General features: G+C 44.2%; 2 protein-coding genes across 6 annotated transcripts in view; one reads left to right on the top strand and one right to left on the bottom strand.

The window, feature by feature from the left end:
* LOC110496093 (metabotropic glutamate receptor 3) overlaps positions 1 to 14,056 on the top strand; it is a 918,426-nt gene that overhangs the window by 245,304 nt on the left and 659,066 nt on the right. The gene's annotated exons all lie outside the window — the stretch shown is intronic.
* The window catches only part of LOC110501950 (voltage-dependent calcium channel subunit alpha-2/delta-1), a 106,361-nt gene that overhangs the window by 81,555 nt on the left and 10,750 nt on the right, over positions 1 to 14,056 (bottom strand). For all 5 annotated transcript variants that reach the window (XM_090207690.1, XM_036955525.2, XM_036955534.2 and 2 more), the window contains exons 2-3: positions 1,910 to 1,991; positions 399 to 515 (exon numbers count right to left, since the gene is read on the bottom strand). In XM_090207690.1, the coding sequence (XP_090063816.1) occupies positions 399 to 515; positions 1,910 to 1,969 (177 nt within the window). In that variant the 5' untranslated portion in view covers positions 1,970 to 1,991. The remainder of the gene's footprint in view (positions 1 to 398; positions 516 to 1,909; positions 1,992 to 14,056) is intronic.

The following is a 14,056-nucleotide window of genomic DNA, read 5'->3' as shown; positions in this document are numbered from 1 at the left end:
CCTCATACTAGCATGTCCATGCAGCCATACAGACTATCACTCCTCTCTGTTGACAACCTGCCCCTCACAGTGACATGGTCTTCTAACCATTCCCTGGTCCTGGCCTATATTGTCATTCCTCACCTCAGCTTTTTACAAGTGGAACCTAACATACAGTAGATACAGCCCCCCATAAGACTCACATCAATGTGATTACAAGATTACCTATGTTGGGTACACCCGAGAGTCAATGTGTCATTCAACGTGTCATTCAGTTCAACCCCTCTCCACTCCATTGTGGTGCAATATAGTAGCAGTGGCATCATCAAGGCTCAATCTCACTTGATTCAACAGCTCAACTAGTCATCAGGCCCTTGATGTTGGGTGTACTTGAGGAGCATAGAAACACAGTGTCTTACCTCCAGAGCTGCAGCCCTCTTCAGTAGCAGCTGTTCTATATTCCTGGCTGCCCTAGCCACTAGTTCCTCAGCATCATTTGACTCTACTGTGTACAGGTTCTGGTTGTCCAGGAATATCTACAGATGGACAGACAGACAAACAGAGAGAGAGACAGAGAGACCGAGAGACAGAAAGAGACAGAGAGAGACAGAGACAGAGTGATCGAGAGACAGAAAGAGACAGAGAGAGACAGAGAAACAGAGCGACCGAGAGACAGAGAGAGAGACAGAGAAACAGAGCGACCGAGAGAGAGAGAGAGACAGAGTGATCGAGAGACAGAAAGAGACAGAGAGACAGAGAAACAGAGCGATCGAGAGACAGAAAGAGACAGAGAAACAGAGCGATCGAGAGACAGAAAGAGACAGAGAAACAGAGCGATCGAGAGGTAGAAACAGACAGAGAGAGACAGAGAAACAGAGCGACCGAGAGACAGGCAGAAAGAAACAGAGAGAGAGACATTAGGTGGAATTAGGTGGACATTAGGTTGACATTAGGTCGACATGAGGTGGAAACTGAGCTGCACTTCCTAACCTCCTACCTAATGTATGAACATATTAGAGACACATATTTCCCTCAGATTACACAGATCCACAAAGAATTCGAAAACAAACCCGGTTTTGATAAACTCTCATATCTACTGGGTGAAATACCAGTGTGCATCACAGCAGCAATATTTGTTACCTGTTGCCACAAGAAAAGGGCAACCAGTGAAGAACAAACACCATGGTAAATACAACCCGTATTTACGCTTATTTATTTTCCCTTTTGTACTTTAATCATTTGTACATTGTTACAACACTGTATATGTATAATTTGACATTTGTAATGTCTTTATTCTTTTGAACCTTCTGTGTAATGTTTAATGATCATTTTTATTGTACTTTTGTATATTATCTACCTCACTTGCTTTTGCAATGTTAACATATGTTTTCCATGCCAATAAAGCCCATTGAATTGAATTGAATTGAGAGAGAGAGAAACAGAGAGAGAGAGAGACAGAGAGAGAGAGACAGAGACAGAGAGAGACAGAGAGAGAGAGACAGAGAGACAGAGAGAGAGAGAGACAGAGAGAGACAGAGAGAGAGCGACAGAGAGACAGAGAAACAGAGAGAGAGAGAGTGACAGAGAGAGACAGAGAGAGAGCGACAGAGAGAGAGACAGAGAAACAGAGCGACCAAGAGACAGAGAGAGACAGAGAGGGACAGAGAGAGAGAGACAGAGAGACAGAGAGAGAGAGAGAGACAGAGAGAGAGAGAGAGAGAGAGAGAGAGAGAAACAGAGCGACCGAGAGACAGAGAGAGAGAGAGAGAGAGAGATGATGTAAACTGGTTACATATACTGTATGTAACAGTCTGAAAAAGATTAGTCCCTTGATAGTAGAGGTTCATGTTTGATGTTATGCAGTGACTACTATGCACTGTAAAATGTTATGAAATGTTAGGTCACCTCTGTGTGTGTGTGTGTTTTGTACCTGTGTGAGGTTCTTCCCGGCGCTGGCCATGTCTGCCAGGGTCACCAGCTCTATCTGCATCTGATCCACCCATTCCTTTATTCTATAGGACAAGAGAGACGCACAAACAACCAGTCAGATCACAAAAACAGACACCAAACATCCCATACCAGTAGTTCAATTAAATACCTCCCTCTTTGCCTAAATGAACCAGCGTTTATGCCACTTGTAGCTGCCTATCCTCAGCCAACATCAATGCCAATCAGATAACCTCAGATGGTTTCAAACCTAATATAACCACATCAGACGGCTTTCACAAGCATGGAACATGGCATCACCTGTCCAATCGAATGAGCAAAAATCACTAATACAATGTCACTCGATAAGATCACTGGCATAGCCGTCAACACTGCCAGAGCTAATCAGATCATTCTCTCAGGGGTTAAGGAAAAGGTCAACCAATCAAATACTTATTACTAGGTTCACACCTAATGTCAACCAATCAAATATGTATCACTGGGTTCAAACACAAAGTCAGCCAATTATATTACTTTCTCAGGGGTCAGAAACAAGGTCATCCAATCAGGTAGCTGTCTCAAGGTGGGTCAGACCAGTGAGAGACAGTGATGTGTGTGGACAGGCACTCTACAGAACTCTACCTGTGTGTGTGTCGGAGTGAGTGAGTGTGTGTGAGAGAGAGTGTGAGTGTGCGTGTGACGGTGTCAGAGTGAACTGCGACCAAATGGCTCCTCTCCATATCAAAGAGCTGCAGAGCCAAAAGTTCACTGACTGGCCTCGTGATAATATCACTATTGACATCTCACTCTCCCTCTGTCCCTCTCTCTCCCTCCCTCCCTCCCTCCCTCCCTCACTCTCTGGATCACATTGTTGGTATATCTCCTGACACCCAGAAGACAGCAATAGAGGAAATTCTAAATGATCGATACAAATAAAATAATCTATTAATTACAGAATCAACACTAGAGCTTCAAACACCAAAAATACAATAATTAAATCAAAACAGTTGCAATTTTCATTAAATGCATTAAAGCCCTAAACTGCCCTAGAGTCACCAGAGAGTAAATATGTAGGGGAGTTTGTAGGCTATTCCAAAAATGGGGGCAGTAAAACTAAAGGCGGATTTACCTAGATCGGTACTAGTGGAACCTCAAGAGTTAACCATCCAGGTTTGGTGTCTCATAGTTGAACATTGTAACAGTGAGGTAGGTAGGCAGCGTGTGTGGTAGAGCTGTTAACCCAACAGAGGCTAATACAGTGATCCATGGGACTTTAATGAGGACCAGCCAACCTGTTGATACCTGTGATAACTGTCACCTGTGATAAAGCGAAGGGGGCTACGGTAGATGGCATCCAAAGGTTTTTAAGAGTCGTGGCTGCTGCATTCCGATGAACACAAAGTTGACTGTACAATCTGCTTCCTGCTGTTTAGTGAGAGACATGATCTATTTCTATAAAAGAAGCCAACTTAATTCTCAGCTTCTTAACTAGCTCAACCTCAAATTATTGTCAATCCAAAAGCCCAGCAACAAAATCAGATTGCAGCTCCAACATAGCCTGGTCAGCCGTAGTGGTAATAGCGTAGATAACAGTGTCATCTGCATACAGCTGAATGTTAGAGTTATTTTCAGATAGGACAATATTATTTATATATATAGTAAAGACGACAGGTCCCAAAATCGACCCCTGCCGGACACCTTTATTAATATCAAGGTAACTTGACACCATCAGAAAGCACACACTGTGTCATGTCTGAGAGATAGTTCCCAAAACACTACACCTGGTTCAAGTCCATTTCAGACAACCTTTAATGAGTAGGGGATGGCCAATAGTATGAAATGCTTTGGATAGGTCTAGAAATATGGCAGCACAGTGCTTCCTACGGGCTTAGCAATACACACACATCCACACACAAAACACACAGTAAAAGAGAGACAGAGAAAGAGAGAGAGACGGAGTGAGAGAGAGAAAGAGAGAAACAGGACTATTAATCTTGCGTGCAGAAGGCTGGGGGTTGGAGCGGGGTGCAGACGCTCTTATTGTCATTCATTGTCACTCACAGACCCTGCCATGAGCCTCCCTGACGGCCAGGAGAGACGTCACACACACATACACACAAACACACGCGCGAATACGCACACACAAACTCACCCAAACACATACACACAGAGCAAGAGACAAACACATACACACACAAACAAACACATACACACAGAGCAAGAGACACACACGTACACACACAAACACATCTGTTTGTCATTTGTTCATAACACAGTCCCTGAGAGTAATGAGTGTAAAGCTGGTTACTTGAATGTGTGTAGAGGATTGTGACCAGGGAGAGGGGAAGACACAGAGAGGGGCTGGGGGGTTAAGGATGCCAGCTCTGGAATGTGTGTGTGGATGGGGAAGTAAGAGAGAGAAGACTGGGGGACTGACAGAGGTGAAGATGGGGTAAGAGGAGGTGAGGTAGAAGGAAGAATCGTGTCCCTAAATGTCTCAGTGGACTCGTCTTGGATGAGTTTCATTGCCAAGTCACAAGTATACCAAGTTTCAGACACCTAATCTGCCTCTCTGTTCCTCTCTATAGTGCCTAAGCTCTAAAGTCCTGGAGCTCTGAGCAGACAGTGTGTGTGTGTGTGTGTGTGTGTGTGTGTGTGTGTGTGTGTGTGTGTGTGTGTGTGTGTGTGTGTGTTTATGTCTGTGTGAGTGTGTTTATGTCTGTGTAAATATTCCTTACTAGTGTTGCCAGCCTCATTCCATCACAGAGTCTCTCCACAGCACGGCAGTTTTGTGAATGGTTTGATGATATGATCTATTTGGCACACATCTCCATTCAGACCACATTCAAACTCATCCACTATGTGTGTGTGTGTGTGTGTTACCTCAGCGCTGCTCTGTTCTTATGTTCCCCTAAATGAGGCATGTAATCCAATTAAAAGGCCAACACAGGATTACAACAATAGGAGAGTGGGAGGGAGTGAGGGGGAGAGAGAGGAGGGCGAGAGAGATTGAGCTTCCCTATTAAGTCCAACAATTTCAAGCAGACAACCTAAGAAAATGATGGTTTGATGAAGAATGCAAAAAAAAGAAAGGAATGGAGAAACCTATCGAACCAAAAACATAGAGACCCAGAAAATCTGGCTTCACTATGGTGAATCACTAAAACAATACAGAAATACACTACGGAAAAGAAAGGAACAGCACGTCAGAAATCAGCTCAATGTAATTGAAGAACCCATAGAATCTAATCACTTCTGAGAAAATTGGAAAACTCTAAACTAACAACAACACAAAGTGTTATTTATTCAAAACGGAGATGTATGGATAAACCTCTTTTCTAATCTTTTTGGCTCAATAACAAAGAACAAACAGCAAAAACATACACATGATTAATGACAAATCTTAGAATCAGCTATTAAAGACTACCAGAACCCACGGGATTCTCCAATTACATTGAATGAACTACAGGACAAAATACAAACCCTCCAACCAAAAAAGGTATGTGGTGTTGATGGTATCTTAAATGAAATGAAAAAATATACAGACCACAAATTCCTATTGGCTTAAACTCTCCAACACCATCCTCAACTCAGGCATCTTCCCCAATATTTCGAACCAATGACACACACATTTCTTTCCACAGGGCTGTGAGGTGAGAGAGGGATGCAGCTTGAGCCCCAACCTCTTCAATATACTGTATATACACTACTCAAAGAAAATAAAGGGAACACTAAAATAACACATCCTAGATCTGAATGAATGAAATGTTCTTATTAAATACTTTTTTCTTTACATAGTTGAATGTGCTGACAACAAAATCACACAACAATTATCAATGGAAATCAAATTTATCAACCCATGGAGGTCTGGATTTGGAGTCACACTCAAAATTAAAGTGGAAAACCACACTACAGGCTGATCCAACTTTGATGTAATGTCGTTAAAACAAGTCAAAATGAGGCTCAGTAGTGTGTGTGGCCTCCACGTGCCTGTATGACCTCCCTACAATGCCTGGGCATGCTCCTGATGAGGTGGCGGATGGTCTCCTGACTCCTGGACAGTCTGTGGTGCAATGTGGCGTTGGTGGATGGAGCGAGACATGATGTCCCAGATGTGCTCAATTGGATTCAGGTCTGGGGAACGGGCGGGCCAGTCCATAGCATCAGTGCCTTCCTCTTGCAGGAACTGCTGATACACTCCAGCCACATTGTCTTGCATTAGGAGGAACCCAGGGCCAACCGCACCAGCATATGGTCTCACAAAGGGTCTGAGGATCTCATCTCGGTACCTAATGGCAGTCAGGCTACCTCTGGCGAGCACATGGAGGGCTGTGCGGCCCCCCAAAGAAATGCCACCCCACACCATGACTGACCCACCGCAAAACCGGTCATGCTGGAGGATGTTGCAGGCAGCAGAACGTTCTCCACGCCGTCTCTAGACTCTGTCACGTTTGTCACGTGCTCAGTGTGAACCTGCTTTCATCTGTAAAGAGCACAGGGCGCCAGTGGCGAATTTGCCAATCTTGGTGTTCTCTGGCAAATGCCAAAAGTCCTGCACGGTGTTGGGCTGTAAGCACAACCCCCACCTGTGGACGTCCGGCCCTCATACCTCCCTCATGGAGGCTGTTTCTGACCATTTGAGCAGACACATGCACATTTGTGGCCTGCTGGAGGTTATTTTGCAGGGCTCTGGCAGTGCTCCTCCTGCTCCTCCTTGCACAAAGGCGGAGGTAGTGGTCCTGCTGCTGGGTTGTTGCCCTCCTACGGCCTCCTCCACGTCTCCTGATGTACTGGCCTGTCTTCTGGTAGCGCCTCCATGCTCTGGATACTACGCTGACAGACACAGCAAACCTTCTTGCCACAGCTCGCATTGATGTGCCATCCTGGATGACCTGCACTACCTGAGCCCTTTATGGTTGTGAGGTCTGGGGTCCGCATACCAACCAAGAATTCACAAAATGTGACAAACTGTCACGACTTCCACCTCTCCTTGTTCGGGCGCCGGTCATTGGTCTTGGTCTTGTCTTGTTCCATTCACACCTGGTTTTAATTTCCCCAATCAATCTACTTGTATTTAACCCTCTGTTTCCCATCATGTATTTGTGTGTAATTGTTTCATGTTATGTGTTGTTTGATTCATGCGCTGGATTTGATTTATGTTCCGTGTTTTGAGCGCGTTTGATTATTGTAGTGCTCTCGTTTTGGAATGGAAAATAAATGAGCGCCTGTTAACTATACTCTGCACCTGACTTCGCCTCCAGTACACGCCATAACAGAATTACACACCTCTAATGGAGTCAGCAGGAGCAGGTACCCAGGTTAGAGGAGTCGGGGAGAGAGTCCAGGAACATTCGGCCATGTTACATCATCTTGGTGCCATGGATTGCGTTGTCCAGACCATGGACCACTGGGAGAGACAGGAAGTCTCTCCAGTGCCTCGACCACCACAACCGGGGTTGTCTCCACCAGTCCCATCTGGAGAGAATTCCAGTGGGATGCGTCTCTCCCTTCCCAGGGAGTATGATGGAGCGGCAGCACAGTGCCAGGGATTCTTGTTACAACTGGACCTCTGCCTGGCCACTGTGCACCCAGCTCCCTCGGGAAGGGAGAGAGTGGCCACCCTTGTCTCCTGCCTCACGGGAGGAGCGCTGGAGTGGGCAAATGCCGTGTGGAGAGAAGAGACATGACGTTGGACCACGTCGAGAAGTTCACCCGTCGCTTCCGGGCCGTCTTCGACCATCCACCTGAAGGTAGAGCGGCGGGGGAAAGGCTCTTCCAATTCAGGCAGAGGACTACAACAACATTGACAAATACGCTGATTCGGTGAGCGAGTTCATTAGAAAGTGCATCGGCGATGTCATACCCACAGCAACGATTAAAACATTCCCAAATCAGAAACTGTGGATTGATGGCAGCATTCGCGCGAAACAGAAAGCGCAAACCACTGCTTTTAACCAGGGCAAGGTGACCGGAAACATGACCGAATAGAAACAGTGTAGCTATTCCCTCTGCAAGGCAATCAAACAAGCTAAGCGTCAGTTTAGAGACAAAGTAGAGTTGCAATTCAATGGCTCAGACACAAGAGGTATGTGGCAGGGTCTACAGTCAATCACGGATTACAAAAAGAAAACCAGCCCCGTCGGATCGGGGTCCCCAGTTCACGTCAAGAGTTTGGAAAGCGTTCATGGAACGTCTGGGGGTCTCGATCAGCCTTACCTCAGGTCTACCTCCAGTACACGCTGTAACACAAACATAACGCAAACACTAAATTGAGACTCTGAATGGCAAAAATATCCTTTGTTTACAACGTAAAACACCAAATAATGCAGTAGAGCAGAATTAGGCCGATACCCGCTAATTATCAAAATCCAGGTAAATAGACGTTAAATTCTACAACCACCTAAAAGGGAGCGATTCCCAAACCTTCAATAACAAAGCCATCACCTACAGAGAGATGAACCTGGAGAAGAGTCCCCTAAGCAAGCTGGTCCTGGGTCTCTGTTCACAAACACAAACAGACCCCACAGAGCCCCAGGACAGCAACACAATTAGAACCAACCAAAAAATGAGAAAACAAGACAATTACTTGACACTTTGGAAATAATTTTTGAAAAAACAAACTAGAATGCAATTTGTCTATTAACAGAAAGTACACATTGTCAGAATAACTGACTACTGTGACTGACCCAAAATTTAGGAAAGCTTTGACTATGTACAGACTCAGTGAGCATAGCCTTGCTATTGAGAAAGGTCGCCGTAGGCCATATTAGAGACACATATTTCCCTCAGATTACACAGATCCACAAATAATTTGAAAACAAATCCAATTTTGATAAACTCCCATATCTACTGGGTGAAATACCACAGTGTGCAATCACAGCAGCAATATTTGTTACCTGCTGCAACAAGAAAAGGGCAACCAGTGAAGAACAAACACCATTGTAAATACAACCCATATTTATGTTTATGTTGATTTATTTTCCCTTTTGTACTTTAACTATTTGCACATCGTTACAACACTGTATATATACATAAAATGACTTTGAAATGTCTCTATTATTTTGGAACTTGTGTGAGTGTAATATTTACTGTTCACTTTTATTGTTTATTTCACTTTTGTTTATCCACTTCACTTGCTTTGGCAATGTAAACATATGTTTCTCATGCCAATAAAGCCCCTTGAATTGAATTGAATTGAGAGAGAGGAGCTACTAAGTAGTGGTAAGGTTTTACCTCTCAGCTTTCATGTGGCCTCAACATTTCCAGAAACATTAAAAGTACGACTGTGTAAGTTCTGTATGCATGAGTTGTTCTATTTGTATTGTTGATCATCTCCAAATCAACCCTACATGTACAAGTGCATATCGGTCAAACTGACCAATCCAGACCCAGCTCTGCTCCATTAATGTATAGACAGTGCAGTTTGTCAGAGTTGGCAGGGGTGCTCTGCTCTGGTCATAGAGATATAACTACTGTAACTTCTAAAGTCAGCACAGAATAATTACCAATACACACACACAGCAACTGGGTCAGATACTGCCCTAAATTGTTCCACACACACAGCGATAGAAAGAGAGAGAGAGAGAGAGAGAGAGAGAGAGAGAGAGAGAGAGAGATTGAGAGAGAGCGAGAGAGAGCGAGAGAGAGAGAGAGAGAGTGGGGGAGGGGGGGTAATGAGTGTATCCATACTGAGTGTGTCAGCGGAATGCTGTGTTGAACTATGGACTAATTACACATCATTATAGAGACAGACACAGTCTGACAACACAGGCATCAACTCGCGGGACAATACTTTTAAAGAACTGAAATGTCTTCAATACAGTGGGGATTGTGTGATTCGATAGATTCCTGCTTACAAATGACCATGGAAAAACAAGCTGTTCTGCAAGACAGAAGAGACAACAATCTACAAATCCCAACCTCTGTATGCAACTATACCAATTTAGTCACCAGATCGAAAGACAAAGGTAGAAAAAGATTGCAGTTTAATGTTTGGGACTGGCATTTACCCAACCTGCCACAGATAATAATAATAGTAAAAATAATAAGTAGGTGGGTGCTTAAATGTGTCCTATTTCACATATGTACAATTCTGTATTATACACATGTGAATTGGAAAGTTTATTTTGTTGCATATCCCATTCCCCCTGAGACACCCTGAGAGAGTGATGTCAGAGTCAGGGATCAGATATTATTGACAGCGACCCTGGAGCAATTAGCGTTAAGTGCCTTGCTCAAGGGCACGGACAGATTTTTCACCTAGGCAGCTCTGGGATTCAAACACCAACCTTTCGATTACTGGCCCAACTCTCTTAACTCTCTACTACCTGCCTGTAACCACTAGACTACCTGCCTGTAACCGCTAGGCTACCGCTAGGCTACCTGCCTGTAACCGCTAGACTACCTGTGTGTAACCACTAGGCTACCTGCCTGTAACCACTAGACTACCTGTGTGTAACCACTAGGCTACCTGCCTGGAACCACTAGACTACCTGCATGTAACCGCTAGAATACCTGCCTGTAACCGCTAGACTACCTGCGTGTAACCGCTAGACTACCTGTGTGTAACTGCTAGGCTACCTGTGTGTAACCGCTAGGCTACCTGCCTGTAACCGCTAGGCTACCTGTGTGTAATCGCTAGGATACCTGCCTGTAACCACTAGGATACCTGCGTGTAACCACTAGGATACCTGCCTGTAACCACTAGGCTACCTGCCTGTAACCACTAGGATACCTGCCTGTAACCACTAGGCTACCTGCCTGTAACCACTAGACTACCTGCCTGTAATCGCTAGACTACCTGCCTCTAATCGCTAGGATATCTGCCTGTAACCACTAGGATACCTGCCTGTAACCACTAGGCTACCTGCCTGTAACCACTAGGATACCTGCCTGTAACCACTAGGATACCTGTCTGTAACCACTAGGATACCTGCCTGTAACCACTAGGCTACCTGCCTGTAACCACTAGGATACCTGCCTGTAACCACTAGGCTACCTGCCTGTAACCACTAGACTACATGCCTGTAATCGCTAGACTACCTGCCTGTAATCGCTAGGATACCTGCCTGTAACCACTAGGCTACCTGCCTGTAACCACTAGGCTACCTGCCTGCAACCACTAGGATACCTGCCTGTAACCACTAGGATACCTGCCTGTAACCACTAGGATACCTGCCTGTAACCACTAGGATACCTGCCTGTAACCACTAGGCTACCTGCCTGTAACCACTAGGCTACCTGCCTGTAACCACTAGGATACCTGCCTGTAACCACTAGGATACCTGCCTGTAACCACTAGGATACCTGCCTGTAACCACTAGGATACCTGCCTGTAACCACTAGGCTACCTGCCTGTAATCGCTAGATACCGCTCCTTGTGTCGCATCCTACATCCCCAGAGTAACTGCTGGGTGGAGTGAAGCTAACTGAGTACACACACATAATGTCTGCTGTTACCTTCAATTATCAGCTCTTTAACACTGGGAGATCATTAGGGTACAGAGCATTAATCTTTTCTTCCCATTTTCCCAAAGCAACACTTATTGTGTTAGACCAGGACATATAATCTAATATGACATAGTAATAAACCATAAACTGTATGATCTCTGTAATAAACCCATGAAAATACATATTCTGTGTTTCACTGTTTTAACCTTTAGGACCTTTGGGAGTCACAGTATATCATAAGCTAACAGTATGATATCATTATGTCATATATTCCACAGTAAGTCTTAAAGATGCACTATGCCGAAATCGCTCCACCATTTCCTGGATGCAAAAATTTGAATAGTTCGCCGAATTTCAGTTTATGTGACATAACAAGCAAGTATAGTGTATATAATCATTCTCCCATCTAAACTGTGAAATATGTTTTTCATAAACAAAAATATAGGATTTTCAGATGTTTGAAGCTGGTGTACACAACCAGATAGTAATAGATGCAAAAGCGAAATTAAAGAATGGGAAGCATAGAAATAGCGCACATCAAACAGATCTATCGCTACTTAGACTTGCATTCAATGAGAATGACAAATCTATAACCCACATGTCTATGTGAATTTGGTCAGCTCACCCAAAAAGTAACATACGGCAGCTTTAATTAAGCTCTACCTCCCCTTTTCAACCAGTCTGGTCTCAGACACTAGACCAGTGGTTCTTAACCTTGTTGGAGGTACTGAACCCCACCAGTTTCATATGCGCATTCACCGAACCCTTCTTAATTGGAGAAATAAAATATGATTTTTTCAAATTCAAAACACAGGTACAGTATATATTTTACTGGTGCAGAAAATGAACCGTGCATCAACATCACTGTGTTCAAAGAACAAAATCATCAAAACATGATTTTCACACAAAAACAAAAACATTATAATGAATATTTACTGCAAATCAGTGTGACTTCTGCTGTTGCCTTTCAGAGACCAGTTCAGAAATGTGCGGCTTCACCTTGGCAAGTGCCACTCTCATGTCATTTTTGCAACAAAGTCTGTTCCTTTTCTTCGTTTTTATGTCCAGCATCCTCGAAAAGGATTGCTCGCAAGATATGTTGTAACAAACGGTTTGAAAATCTCCACAGCTTTCTTAGCAATAACAGGGTACGTTACCATTTGTTGACACCAAAACGTTGAAAGCGTTGTTGTTCTGAAGAGTTGCTGTTGAACCTGGCTCTGCTGAATTTCAATGATTTCATCGAGGTATTCATCATTGACATCTGTTGTCTCAACACTAAACGTGAACGGCTGTCTCACCCATGCTGGATATGACTCTCTTGTAGGGAAGTATCCGTCGAGAGACTTTGCAAGCTCATCTAAGTGCGTGGCAATTGCTTGCTTCAGTTCCGCGGATACAGAAATGTCTCCGATTCCAGATACATCTTCGATCTTACTTACACAGTCGTCGATGATGTTGACTCCACCGCCCTGCATCTTTTGATTGAGATGATTGAGAGCTGCGAAGATATCAGCCATGTACGCTAAAATGAGAATGAACTCAGAATTTTTGAAGCAATCTGCATGACAATGTTGGTGCTCTTGCAAAAACAGGGCTAATTCCACACGCACGGCAAAAACACGATTCAGCACCTGTCCCCGGGATAACCACCGAACGTTAGAATGGTACAGAAGTACCTCAAATTCAGATCCCATTTCTTTACACAGCTCACTGAAGATGCGGTGCCTCAGAGCACTAGTTCGCACATAGTTCATGCATTCCACTACAATCTTTAATACTTCTGCCAGTTTTGGAAGCAAGGTTTTTGTTGCCAACGCATGCCTGTGCAGAATACAATGCGTAACAATGATGTGTGGTGCACCGGCTTTCACTAGCGCACCAAAACCAGACTTTCTTCCCAGCATGACTGGAGCTCAGTCCGAACAAACTGCAGAAACCATATCCCACGAAAGATTGTTGTCTTTGAAGAAGTCATCCACAAGTTTCTTCACATCGGCTGCCTTAGTTGTTGTTGTAAGAGGCTTACAAAATAAAACAAATCTTCCTTTATCTCGTCGTCTTTCACATAGCGCACGAATACAGCAAGCTGGCTTAGATTGGAAACGTCTGTGGTCTCGTCGAGTTGAAGGCTGAATTTTGCCGGGCTTGAAAGCAGATCTGCAACTACTTGAGCCAAGATGTCTTTGCTCATGTCCTCTATTCTGTCGCTGATGGTGTCATTTGAAAGAGGAATTTGGGATAACTTAACTTCAGCCTCTTTTCTCAACATGATATTCGCCATCTTCAACACAGCTGGTTTTATGAGTGTTTCACCAATGGTGTGTGGTTAGCCCTGCTTTGCGATCAGGTAAGCAACTTCTTACGAGGCTGTGAGGATCGGTTTGTTGATGGGTTCAAAGCCGAGAACAGGCAGAGTAGCCTTTTCATCGAATCTGTCTCTCTTCACCTTGAATTCAGCGAGCGTTGTGTTCTTGTATTTTCCATCTTCATGCAGCTTAAAGAAGTGTTCTCTTAGTTTTGCCGGTGCTAGACTAGAATTGCTCAACTTGGCATTGCAAATCATGCAGTTAGGACGCTGACTCCCATCACGTTCCGTTATACATGTGAATCCATATTGTACATATTCGTTCGACCACTTTCTTTTTTCGCTCGACATAGTAAGTATGAAGGGATTAAAATATTAAGAAAGAAATCACAA

The sequence above is a fragment of the Oncorhynchus mykiss genome, chromosome 2 (assembly GCF_057628025.1).
Source record: "Oncorhynchus mykiss isolate SJ-2025 chromosome 2, ASM5762802v1, whole genome shotgun sequence".
In the NCBI taxonomy this organism is placed as follows: domain Eukaryota; kingdom Metazoa; phylum Chordata; class Actinopteri; order Salmoniformes; family Salmonidae; genus Oncorhynchus; species Oncorhynchus mykiss.
Note: the sequence above shows the minus strand (reverse complement) of the source record. Positions and strands in the feature narration are given on the sequence as shown.